Below are 13,409 nucleotides of genomic sequence, written 5' to 3'. Positions count from 1 at the left end.
CTAACTGACTGAGCCACCCAGGCATCCAGAGCCTGGTTTATTTTTATTCTTATTATTTACCACCATCATACACATTGTTCATTTACTTGCTTATATTTCCTTATTGCTGGTGTTCCCCAGCATTCACTGCAAGCTTCATAAGATCTGGTGCTCTGTTCCATTTACTGAGTCAGCATTGAGGTCGATGCTTGGGACCTAGAACAGCGTTTGCCCAGTAGATGCTCCATATATAAATACTGATAAATAGATTGGATAGATGACACATAGATATATAGGTAGATACATACACACACACACACACAGAGGTGACACATCCAAGGTTCTGGACTATTTCTTAAGATCTTCTAATTTTTTCTGCGACTATAGATGACCTCATATAAGTGGTACGGAGGTACTTTTCTTTCGCACCCTCCATTGGGATGAATATTTGCCTGGATAGAAAATTACAGATTTACATTGTTTTCCTTCAACTCCTGAAAAGGATTTGCTGCACCATCATCTGCACCCACTGTTGCCACCAGAAAGCCATATAAGCCTTCCTGCAGAAATGATTTGGATTTTTCTTTCTTTCAGGCATTTTTGAAATTCATTCATTTGTGACCAGGTGTAGATTTTTCCTGTTCAGCCTAAAGAACACTACGGGTCTGAGAGCTCTTTCATCTTTAAACATATGAAATTTATCTTTATGATTTCTTACAAATATTTCCTCCTCTCCCTTCTCATGTTCCCCTCAAGTAGGGCCTGGATTCTTCATGCTTTCTCACTTCTGGAAGAGTCGCCAATGTTTTGTTCCTCTTCTCTAATTTCTCTTGTGTCTGTTCTGCTGTATTTCCCATCCGCCATATTCCTTCAGCTACTGCATATTTTTCTTAATTAATATTCATTGCATTAAAAAATTTTTTTTAATTCTTACTTCATGTTGCTGACTTATGTTTCTTATGTTTATTTATATTTCTTGGACAGCAGTTGTAATACCCCCGTTTCTGAAAGTAGCTGTAACCCAGCTTTTATATTCTTTGTTGATTTTTTTAAAAAGATTTTTATTTATTTACTTGACAGAGAGATAGTGAGAGAGGGAACACAAGCAGGGGGAGTGGGAGAGGGAGAAGCAGGCTTCCCGCCGAGCAGGGAGCCCGATGACTCGATCCCAGGACCCTGGGATCATGACCCGAGCCAAGGTAGACACTTAACAACTGAGCCACCCAGGCGCCCCTCTTTGTTGATTTTTTTTTAATTAGCTGTGTCCTTATTTGGCCCCATGAGTTAGTATCCTTTAGGATAGGATAATTTATCAGTTCAGGGTGATTTTGCCCCACGTGAACATTCAACAATGTCTAGAGACATGTTTGGTTGTCACAACTGGGGAGAGGGTGCTCCTGCCATCTTGACATAGAGACCAGGATGCTGCTCAACATCCTATCATGCACAGGACGGCGCCACATAAAGAATGATCCCAACCGAAATGTCCAGAGTGCCGAGGTTGAGAAGCCCCAGAAGAGGGGTACTGACTCTAGCTGATAAACCTGGCAAAGTCCAGTAAGCCAGACACTGACCTGTTCTAGCCCCAGTGCTCTCAGTGACAGGTTAATCCACAGTTCACGCGCCCTCTGGTGTAATCCTACCAAGTAAAACCTCAGATAGGGGCCTCAGTGGAAGGAAGCACTCGATACACCTGAGGTTCTCAGCCAGCGTTCCCCAGGAACACAGAGAGCCAACAAGACCACCCATGGCTTTGCCCCATCCTCCGATCATTTGGTCTGATTTATTCCGTTTAGGGTGGGGCTTTGACAGGATTTTTTTTTTAAGCACCCAGGAGATAGGGAATATTATTCAGCCTTAAAAGGAAGAGAATCCTACCATCCCCCACAACAGGGATGAAGCTTAAGGACATTATGATAAGTGAGATAATTCAGACACAAAAGGACAGACGCTGTGACTGAAGACATTAAGCAGGACTGTGGTGCCAAGGAGCTGGGCTGGGTTCCTGGGGAGTGGTCCTTTAATGCGGGCAGACTTTCCGTTTTGCAAGGCGCAAAGTGCTTTGCGGATGGTGGTGACGGTTGCACAGTACGAAAGTCCTTTATGCCACTGAACTGGACACTTAAACGTGGTTCAGTTGGTGAATTTCAGGGGCGGCTGGGTGTCTCAGTCCGTTAAGCATCTGACTCTTGGTTTCGGGTCAGGTTCTGATCTCAGGGTCCTGGGATTGAGCCCCACGTCGAGCCTGCTTCTCCCTCTGACCCTCCCTCTGCTGGCGTGCGCTCTCTCTCTCTCTCTAAAATAAATAAAATAAGTCTTTAAAAAAAAGATGGTAAATTTCATGTTACATGTATTTGCCACAATTAAAGTTTTTTATTTTTTTTATTTTTTAAGATTTTATTTATTTATTTGAAGAGACACAGCGAGAGAGGGAACACAAGCAGGGGGAGTGGGAGAGGGAGAAGCAGGCTTCCCGCGGAGCTGGGAGCCCGACATGGGGCTCGATCCCAGGACCCTGAGATCATGACCCAAGCCAAAGGCAGACGCTTAACCGACTGAGCCACCCAGGTGCCCCCAGTTAAAGATTTTTTTAAATTGATTTTTAAAGACTTTATTTTTAAGTAATCTCTATGTCCAACGTGAGGCTCAAACTCACAACCCCGAGATCAAGAGTCACATGCTTCACCGACTGAGCCAGCCAGGTACCCCTTAATTAAATACTTTTAAAGACACCAGTTTGGGAAACTTGATTAAGGAGGGAGCAGGGCCTTCCCCTTATTCACTTGTGTCCCTCACTTGATCTCTGGGCCCAGGCAACTGTCTCTGCTCATTAGGACTCAGTCATCAGTCAGCAGGACACATGGAGGGCGATTTGCACCTGGCAGGAAATCCCTCTCCCTTTCCAAGGACCCGCTCTCCTCCCCACGGCCCCTGCAGGGGAGATGTGGGGGCAGCTCCAGGGCTCTGGTCCAGCTTCCCCCTCACTCTGCATAGAAAGACCAGTCCAGCGAGTGGCCCTGGGTGGCCTTAACCCTCCAGCCTGGGAGGGAGACAGCTGAGCTGTGCTGAGAGATTGGGCAGAGCAGGGTCAGCCCTTTCCTTCCCAAGCCCGCGAGAAGGAGTGGAGAGTAATGTCTAGGGATGGGACTCTGACCCCACAGCCACCCCGGGACAGTGACCTGCATCCTGGACAGTCGGGTACCGAGGGCACTCTGAGAAGGAAGCTATCTTGGCTTATGACTGTTGGGAAGTGAAAATTCGGGATGCCCAGTTGAACGTGAATTTCAGATAAGCCACGAACAGTTTTTGGCATTAAGTATGTCCCACGCAACATTTGGGATATACAAGAACATTTGGACTGAAGATGAACAATGGGGATTCTTGTAGTATGACTATATTGCGATATGAGCCCCATTAGGACCAGTCCTCTGGGGGGCTCCGAGCCCCCAGCAGTATGGGTAAAATCCCAGCACCCGGACAAGACCCCAACCCTTCCTCCCTCCCCTCTGTGCTCTCAGACTTATCATCTGCCCGGAGCCACGAGGGCTCATCTCAATATATCCTATAATTCTTGGCTATTTCCATGCCCGGTGCCCTCGGCCCCATGACATTCTCTCGACCCTCCGCCACACACCCCATGAAGTCATACCCATGAGTTTGTCACCCCCAGTAACCAGAGTGCCTCTGCCATCTTTAACCCCACTCCACGCCCCTTGTCTCTGAACATCATCGGGACCAGCAATCTATCGAATCCCCAGAGCTCCGCCCTTAGACCCCTTCTCTCCTCGAGTACCATCTAAGTACTGACGATGCTCCCAATTATATACCCATTCTGCACCCCTCCTCCGAGCTCCAGATTTGCACATCCAACTCCCATCCCCCACCCCCAGCTGCATATAACCAGTAGGCATCGCAAGCTTACCGTGTCCCAGATCGAGCTCCTGCTCTTCCTCCAAAACCTTCCTTCCTGTGCATGCTTCCCGTAACCTTCAAGGGCATCTCCATCCCTCCATTTGCTTAGACCAAACAATAGGGATTCACTTTCTCAAATCCCACGGCAAGTCCGTTGGGGAGTCTATCAGCTCAGCCTTGAAATACATCCAGAATGTGACTGCTTCTTACCACCCTCCAGGATTATAGCATCCCGGGTGGTCTCTGCCCTCCCGAAGCTGGTCAGAGGCTCCTTGCCCTGGCCCCTGTGTGCCCTGCTCTCAAAGCCTTGTCTCTACCCTGCATCCGTCGGCCCGTTTGTCTGGTTTCTCCCTCCATGAGACCCTCCAAGGCAGGGAGGGCCTGGGTCTTTTTTTGTCCCCGGGGCTTGATGCCGTCTCTGTCCTCCCATTCTGCTAGTTAAAGTTGCTAAGGGCTTGAAACGAGATTTCTGATGTCAGATCGCATACGGCCGGAGACCCGGGAAGGTCAGAATCCTGCGTGAGCAAGCCCTGCCGTGTGGTGTTGCTGAGAGAGAGGCAAGTCCAAAGGACAATGGCAACTCAGATCGTGTGACTGAATATCCATCCACCTCCATCCATCTCTCCCATTATTTTGTGTTCTTAAGTGGGCAGGTACCCCCAGCTCAGGACGATGGTTCCCAGCCTCCCTGTGGCTAAGAAACACCACACGTGCCTTTCAAAGACTTTTCTTTGGAAGAATCAGGTGTGTCCCCTCTGGCCTCCTACCTCACGGAAGCGGTGAGGCAACCCTCTCGGACCCAGAGATGAAGCTTCATGGCCAAAGATGGCAGAGCCATCCTGCCGGCCCCACACTGCCTCCTTCTGGACCGTTCTGTGAGTGCAGAACGAATGTGTATCTTGTTTGTGCTACTGCATGTTGGGGGCTCTTTGTTACAGCAGCTTGGCCTCGATGAATGTCCCAGATAATAAGGCCAGAGCCCTGACTACCATGCAGGCACTGGGCCAATTTATCCTCCTACCCACAGTCATCGAGGCACCAGGCATGTGACCCACCCCAGAAAAAGGCATTAAGAGGGATTAAGGGAGGCATCACGTAATGATAAAAAGATTCCTCCAGAGACCTATAAAACATAAACATACATGATGACAAAACAGCTTCAAAATATGTAAAAGTTTTAAAACGAACGAACTAATGAACACAGAGTAGGTCAGGTATCCAGATATGGACGGCTGGTGGAAACGAATTGTAATTAGGCTTGCTCATGAGATAATCCGAGATCCACTGCCTCCAACAGGATATATTGCCCCACACCTAACCCTCTCAGCCTTGGATTTGCCACCGCCACGAATTCCCACGCTAACACAAGAAATCATGGATGATTTGAAAAGAAATGTTTTATTCTCTCCACTCTGCTCTGGAGTACGTCTCCCCGTTTCCAGCTGGAGGACGCTGGGCTGGGGTGGGGGAAAGAGGGAAGGCATGCCTGCTACTTGGCAGAATCTTCTTGAGTCAAGACATCATAGACTCTCGGAGGCAAATGGGATATTCATATTGTATTAGTCAATAGCTCCTGTTAGGACTGGGTTGATTCCAAAAGAACACACTTGCTTCACACGGACTGCAGAAATACTCCCTCATCACCCCGAATCTCCTAAATGGCTCCAGAATTAATTCTTGAGTTTGTTAACAACGCTTTATACTTACTCCAAGGATAAATCACTGAAACCTGAGGCAGCCTGGGGACTTTTAAGAAAATTCTCCCAATGCTCTAAGTTTTCGGCATGACATTTAGAGACTTGACTTCAGGATCTCAGTCTCAGTGGAGGGAGCTAGACAGGGGTTCAGGAGGAGCTGGGGAGATGGATGCAGAGCAGAGGTCTGGAGACATCTAAGACCGCGGGCATCTCCCTCCTTGGGGGCTTTATTGCTGAGCTTGCCCAGATCTGCGGGAGAGAAAGAGGTGACTTTTGAACGGTTAAGCTTACCGCCGCCACGCAACCCAGTCCAGGCTGGGAACGAGACCAGGGAGGAAGATGGCTTTGGTTCATCCCATGTCCAGCTGCCTTCCCTCTCCTCTTTCCCTCTTTCCTTCTGGCTCTACCTTCCTTTCTTTGCATCTACCCACACGTTTCCCTCTTCCACCCCATGTAAGATGGCACATGGTGGGGGTGGGCGTTTCCAAGAGCCAGAGGGTAGCCAAGGTTGGTGTGGGGCTTGATAAACTCAGGAGGTGTGTCACCTCCAACACCGGTAGATGTCCAATCAGTGCTTTCCAGGTGGGTTAGTAGAGCTAGAATGAAAGCATGGTGTTCGTTTCCAAAAACAGGGTTAGGGTTGAAGGAGATGGAATTGGGGGTAAAGATCCAGCTGGAGGCAGGCGAAGCTGACTTACTTAGGTCACAGTTGGGTGGGAAGCCTTCACTCGGATAGTTTAATTCATGCCTTTAACACATATTTTCCGGGCGCCTGGGTGGCTCGGTTGGGCGACTGCCTTTGGCTCAGGTCATGATCCTGGAGTCCCGGGATCAAGTCCTGCATCGGGCTCCCTGCTCAGCAGGGAGTCTGCTTCTCCCTCTGACCCTCCCCCCTCTCATGGGGGCTCTCTCTATCTCATTCTCTCTCTCAAATAAATAAATAAAATCTTTAAAAAAAAATAACACATATTTTCCAGGCACCACTGCGCATAGGGAGTGAGCAAGTCATGGGAGGTCCCTACACACATGGAGCTTAGCAGACAGAAAACAAGCAGATAAGTACAGGATACAGAGAAGATGCACATGCTGACAAACATCACTACGGAAATTAGACGGGGTGACGAGAATAGAGAAAAAGTAGGTTCATGTCAGATAAATGGTCGGTGGGAAACTCTAAGGTGGAAGAGGTGGCTAAAAGGATTCCTGGATGACGGAAGGTTCTCACCACGCAAAGCTCCAGAAACAGAACATTCTAGACTGAGGCATCAGCTGGCGCAAAGATCCTTGAGTAAAAGGGACCCAGTGTTCTAAGAAAAACAGAATTCAGAACGGCGGTAGAAGAACTCGCCTGAGCATGAGTAGAGATGAGTACAAGGTTCAGAGTGAGTTTAAAGGCTGGAATAAAGACAGAGGTCAGACTTGGCAGTGAGGGTTTGCGGTCAGTGTTGTAGCTAAAGCCTGGGGGGCTGATATTAGGGAGATCAAGATTTGGGAGTGGGGTCATCACTGCAGTGCCAGGTTGGGAAATATCTGGGATTGGCTGGAAAATGGGCGTTGGGCCCGGAAGCGGGGTGTGAGGTGAAGGGGTAGAACAGAAATGAGCCATCCCGCTCAGCGTGGGCATTGAGAGTTGGCTCTCAACGCTCCTGTCCCCAGCTCCTGTTTCCTCCATGTTCCCTGCGCTTACCTGCAGTCTCTGCTTGAGCAAAGGTCTCCCTTAGGCTCCTTTTGGAGGCCCGCTGAGGGCGGGGATAGGGGAGCCCATCTGGGAACAAAGCCAAAAGTCATTCCACCTCCGCGCCATTCGGTTCGGTGCTTTGTACCATGCAACATGGCCATAGCTCCCTTATTTCCTTGGCATTTGTGGCACTTAGTGGTTCTCATCCTGGGTCATTTTGCCCTTCCCTCCCCGTCCCCAGAGATATCTGGTAATGTGTGGGGACATCTGTCCTTGTCACAACTCGGAGGTGTTATGGCCACCTGGTGGGTGGAGGCCAGGGATGCCGCTAAACATCCTGCACGTTGGATGGCCCACAGCAGAGTCATGGGCACCACTGCCCGGGGTGAGAAACTGGCCCCAGATATGTGCGATTGCCTGGTAGGTGACAACAATGGGGAGATTCGGTCCAGGTCACAGGCTGCATTCACGGCGTGCCTACCCCGGTGTCGGTGTCTGAACCGCCGCACACCCCGTGATTCTTTCCCTGGAGATGTGGATGGCAAGGAGGGGGGAATCTCAGACGTGTTACGTGGCCGGGAACTGTCCTTCCCCAAGCTTCCCCGACCAGCAATTGGGGGAGCAAGGGACGGAGCCCACGTCGGCCAGTTTCCAAGGCCAGCAGTGGGCAGGCGGAGGAGGGTGATGGAGATGAACCCCACACTCACTCACCAACGGCCTTCCACAGGTGTAGGACCTCCAGGGCCGTCTTCTCCTTCCCTCCGTGGTCCGTGCTCTGGGGAAGGTGGAGCACTGGGGAAGGGGAGGGGGAGAACAGGGCCCGTGGTCTGTGACATGGCAACAGTCACACAGGGAATCCAGCAATCCTGTAACACTGTTCCCTGCACAGAGCACCACCACTAAATCCATGGGACAGCAAGTCTTTTGAGCATCCACACGGCCAAGTGAGGAGGCTGTGGCTCTGAAGAGTCAAGTCAGTCGCCCAACGTTACCCCACGGCTAAGTGGCAGCACTGGGAGCCGAACCCACCTACATCTGGACCCAGACCTCAAGTCTTTGCTGCTCTGCCCCACGGTCCCAGGAGCCTGGGTTTTCTTGGATCACTGAGTGGTCCTTCCTTTGAGCATCACAGGGACGTATGGCTTTAATTGTTCCTCCACGTCACCACATACGCAACGAGTGCACAGTGAAGACGCACTCAGGGAAACAGGGATCCCGGGATGGAGGGGCATGAAAGGGGGGAGAGTAACCGCCGAGTGTCCCCTGGCACCCCTACACACCAGGAGTTGTTCTAACCCCCCGTGTGCAGCAGGGGGCCTCACCGTATGCATCGTCACGTTTGAGGGAACTAAGGCGCGCACACCAAGCAAGCGGCAGAGCTGGGATTTGAACTCAGCACTGTGGTTCCAGGACCCATGCGCCCGTCGCTTGGCTAGACTAACTGTCAACACGGGTCTGGAAAGAAAACCCGTGGACTTCAGGGAATGTGAGCCGAGGGTCTTTACAGGTTCACCACCCACCGCCGGTAGGCACTGGTCAGGGATGGCGCTCAGAGCGGGCTTACTCACCGGGGCCCAGGAGATAGCCCACGCTGTTGAGGGTCCAGCCTCCTCGCCCCTGGACAGAGACCGAGAGATCTAGACTCAGACAGGCAGAAAGGCCGGCAGGCGTCCGTCCCCCAGGCCTGGGACCACGGGGGCCAGCTGCCACCTTCCCAGGAGCCTGGCAGGTGGGTTCACTTAGTCCACATTTCACCAGTGAGGGAAGTGAAGGCTTCCTAAAATGTAGCAGCGGGGAATGAATACAGAGCTTTAGAAACCACGTCTACAAGCCTCTGCATATCATCACAAATCTCTCTCTCTCTCTCTCTCTCTCTCTCTCTCTCTCTCTCTCACACACACACACACACACACACACACACACACACACACACACACACACACGGGTTCAAACCCAGGCGACATCACCGGATAGCTTTAGGCAAGCTGCTGTGTTCCTTTGACAATTACAGCGGCTAATATTCACTGTGGGTTTTCTAAGTGCCAGTGTCTGTTCTAAGGACTGGCTACATAATTTAAGGGGCGCAGAGCAAAATGAAAATAGGGGGCCCCTTGCTCAAACACAATGAAAGGTGTCGAGACAGCAACAGAAGACCACGAAACCCATGTGGGTGCCTTCTGGGCGTGCAACCCTGGGGGTCAGTGCAGGCTACCCACCCACAGCCTGGCTCCGGCTCCAGTCCAGGCCCTGGGGGACAGCCCAGCTCTGGCTCCGGTCCCGGCAAACTCCAAGAGACTTAAACAGCCTGCAGAGGACCCTGGCAGCAAGACAGGTAGCTGGACCCAAACCCAGGGTGGCGGAGTGCCAAGCCTGGGTCCTCTGGATCGGGTAATGCACCTGGCACGGAGGAACTCAGGTAACCCTCATGGTGCTGTGATTTTACGAAGAACTTGGAGGGACAGGTTAATTAGGCAACTTGCCAGGAATCACGCAGCTAAAAAGTGACAGCACCAGCATTCCAAATTCACCCGGGTCTCCACAGCCCATGCGCCCAATCAGGGACTCCCCGAATGTGGCCCTGAGGCCAGTAGCATCATCCAGGGGTTGGCAGAAACCCTAGGGGCAGGGCCCAGTCCTTGGTGACCAAACAACTTAGAATGACTGGGAGCTCACTGAAGGCATCTTTTTGTACTTCTGGGCAATGCTAATCCTTAGGACATTTTTGCTTCCTGACCCCTGGGTCAGGTGTCTTAACCCACGCCATCCCGCACCCCCATCCGGGGCCAAGGCACCCCACAGCCCGTGGCTCCTGGCTCAGCCAGGAGAATCAGAAAGCTCTTCTAGGAGGGCAGTGACTGGGGAGGCTGCAGGTGGGGAGGGAGGTCTCACCTGGTGGACAGGTACAGAGGCAGGAGTCTCCCCCAGGCTGAGCAAGACGGTAAGAAGCAGGACCAGACGGACAGAGGGAGCCATCTGAGGGCCAGAGGGGTGGGCGCTTAGAGCTACGGGACGCTGTCAAGAGAGGGTGATGAGTGTATTTATATATTTTTAGTGTCATTAAGGTATAATTGCTATACAAAAAAATGGCATGCACTGAACATACACCTCCGGATGAATCCGGACACATGCATACACCCTATTCCACCACCATCATCAGGGTGGTAGGCATATCCATCACCGTCAAACATTTCCTAGCGATTTTTTGCTTGTTTGATTTAGGTTTTTGTTTGTTTTGTTACCATGGGCTCTGTCCTCCTGACATATGTTTTCTTCCAGTTTTCTTGAGCTGTAATGGGCATCCGACACCATGTAAGTTCGAGGCACGCAGCATGACGACTTAACGCGTATATGGGAAAAAGGGTGCCCTCAGTAAGTTTAGTTAACATCTGTCACGGCGTCTAGTTACGACAAAAATTGTTTTCTCTTTGCGTTGAGGACTTTTGGGATCTACTCTCTCTGGGCAGCTTGCAAAGATGCCACACGGCAGTGTCAACTATGGGGACCGTGCCGTCCCTCTGGGTCCCCAGCACGTCTGCACCTTACACCTGAGCGCTCGGGCCAACCCCGCCTCTGCCTAACCCCCCGTCTGATCTCGTTCCCCGAGTGGTCGTTTCCAGATTCGACCCAGAAGTGACATCATGCGGTGTTCGTCTTCCTCCGTCCGACTTCTACCAAAATGTAAATGCACAATACCGTACCGCGGAATAGAGATGAACTTCTGTGTCTTCCTGCCTTAAATACGTGACAGAAAAATAAAATGGACACTTCTGAGTTTATGGCCGATTTTGTGGCATTCCACTCTGGAGCACGTTTATTTAAGTAAAGCGAGAGCGTTGCTTGAGGGACAGCCCCGAAGGTAAGCGATAGGATACCAGACAGGTAAAACATGGCCCCCCAAAACCCCAGGCGCACGAGTGACCAAGGTTCAAGAATCACAGAGGTGTTCACCGCTGGCGATGCTTCGGCCCGTGCCTGCCCCTGCTTCCCCATCAGCATGTCCCGTTTCTCCGGGCGCCCCCCCCCACACACCCTTGCATGCCCTCCCCACCTCACCTCACTGGAGTCCGCAGCTCTCCCCAGCTCTCTGGGGGCCCAGCTCCTTGACCGCAGCTTTTATGCCTCCCGGGGAGCAGGGAGGAGGGAAGAGCAGGGGAGAGAGAGGGGGTCCGCAATTAGGGGGAAGACAGGAGACAGTGCCAAGAAGGGAGGCAGGAGTGAGGCTTTGCGTGCGGAAGGGCTTTCATGAGCAGGCCCGTGAGGTCAGAGCAAGGACGCTCCCCACAGGGAAATGTTTCTCTGCTTCACCTCAGTTTCCCCCTGCAGGTGCTCTGCTCTGAGATGTGTAGGCTGCCCTTCCTCCCCTCTTTCTGCGCCTCTTCTTTGTGACTCGTGTCTCAGGCCCCGTGTTTATTCAAGTATACCCCCAGGCTGGGTCTGCGTGTGTCTGGGCCCGCGAACCCCATTTCTACCCACGCCCCCTTTCTGTCCCTGTGGTGGCGCTGGGTTCTCTTTAGTCTCTGCTCGCCTTCGGGGCTCTCTTGCTGCGTCCCTTGCTTCTGTCCTGCATGATGCACCTGTTGGGTCCTTCCTTGTTTGTTGAGCATCTCTCCCTCCCTGGGAAACAGGCTCGTGAGGGGCGGCAAAGCATCTTGCTCCTCATGGTGCCTGGAGCCCAGAGACGCTCCACCAGGGTGGTTTTATTCCTCAGAGAACATTTGGCCATGCCAGGAGGCATTTTTGTGCGTCATGACTTGGGGGTGCGTTTGGTCTCCAGGGGGAGGAGGCCAGGGATGCTGCTCCACATCCTGCAGCGCACAGGACGGCCCACGGCAAAGAATGATCCAGCCCCAGAGGTCGGTGGCACCGAGCCTGAGAAACCCTGCCAGAGAGCCTAAAACAGTGCCTGGAACTCAGTCAGTATTTGTGGGATGAACAAAAGCTCTCTGTGTGTGTGATCCCCCACCCTGTTTCTGGTTTTTAATTTATCTGTGTGTTTGTTTCTCTCCCTCTTGGCTCCAGAGATCAGCAGTTTTCCAGAGGAAGGAACCCCGGAATCAAGGAGGGGTTTGTCCACCTGCCCTTTGCTTTCTGAAAGTCCTGGTCCTCACCAGACACGGTGTCCCCATCGGACACGGCGTCCCCGTCTCTGCCAGGCAGAGCCTGTGGCTCCTCAGTACCTTCTTTCCATCACCTCATCTCTCCCCCACCCCTGCAGAAGGGAGCTGTCTCATCTCAATCATAAAACGAAGGCCCTAGGACAGGGGTCGAGTGAGACCATGAAGATCCTGGTTTGCTCCCATCTTCATTTCCGGGCATCCGTCATTTCTCCTCTGGAGGAGAAGGGGGGAAAAGTGACAGGAAGGTGTGAATGGTTTGCTGGGAAAGAGCGTGGAGGTGGAGGGGTGGTGCTCGCAGGGGACGGAGGGAAGGACAAAGCTGGAAGCCCAGAGGTGGTTACCTGGAGCCTGAGGGAGAGTCAGAGGAAAGAGCATCACCAGCCCTCGCTTCCTCACTTAACCCGTTCTGGAAAAATAAATGAAGGGAGCCCAATCTCACGCAAAACAAAACAAAACAAAACAAAAAACTAAGGTGTGCAAGAAATGCCACTTTCTTCGCATTTCTGTGACTGAGCCTGTTGTCTGTCTTGAGCCCACATCCCTCTTCATAGTTCGGGAAAGTGGACATGAAGGCCCCTTCCCTAGGGGGACACTGCAAGTTTCCCATCTGACGTTTATTTGGTCATATTGGTGAGGAGTCTCCTGGGTTTTAGCTAAACAGCCACAGCTCCTGTATGTGTTTCAATGCTATGGGGGATGTTCACCCCTTCCTGTCCCGGGAGGGCACGGCAGGAGACTGGGGTCGAAGCTTATCCTTCCTCTTTCCTTCCAAAGGGAGGTATCGAGAGCCTGAATGTACTGGGTCCCTGTCCACAATCCAATGAGCCAAGGACCCAAATATTCTGGCCACTGAGAGCAGAAAAGATATTTACTGGGGCTTCTGGGGGGGGAAAAAAGTTCTTCCTTTTTTAACTTTTTACTTTGCAATAATTTTAGACTTACAGGAAAATTGTCCAAATAATGCCCCAATAATCAGATTCTCCAAATGTTTACATTTTTCTGCATTTGACGCCCTGATTCTACCTC

The 13,409-nt window shown here is 51.7% G+C and overlaps 1 protein-coding gene across 1 annotated transcript in view; it reads right to left on the bottom strand.

Moving 5' to 3' along the window:
- Window positions 1-5,682: 5,682 nt before the first annotated feature.
- LOC113936273 (galanin like peptide) overlaps window positions 5,683-13,409 on the bottom strand; it is a 17,799-nt gene continuing 10,072 nt past the window's right edge. The window contains exons 2-6 of the mRNA XM_027619335.2: window positions 10,156-10,239; window positions 8,835-8,883; window positions 7,978-8,058; window positions 7,276-7,353; window positions 5,683-5,837 (exon numbers count right to left, since the gene is read on the bottom strand). Coding sequence (XP_027475136.2) covers window positions 5,683-5,837; window positions 7,276-7,353; window positions 7,978-8,058; window positions 8,835-8,883; window positions 10,156-10,239 — 447 coding nt within the window. The remainder of the gene's footprint in view (window positions 5,838-7,275; window positions 7,354-7,977; window positions 8,059-8,834; window positions 8,884-10,155; window positions 10,240-13,409) is intronic.

Source organism: Zalophus californianus, chromosome 17 (assembly GCF_009762305.2).
Source record: "Zalophus californianus isolate mZalCal1 chromosome 17, mZalCal1.pri.v2, whole genome shotgun sequence".
Classification (NCBI taxonomy): domain Eukaryota; kingdom Metazoa; phylum Chordata; class Mammalia; order Carnivora; family Otariidae; genus Zalophus; species Zalophus californianus.
Note: the sequence above shows the minus strand (reverse complement) of the source record. Positions and strands in the feature narration are given on the sequence as shown.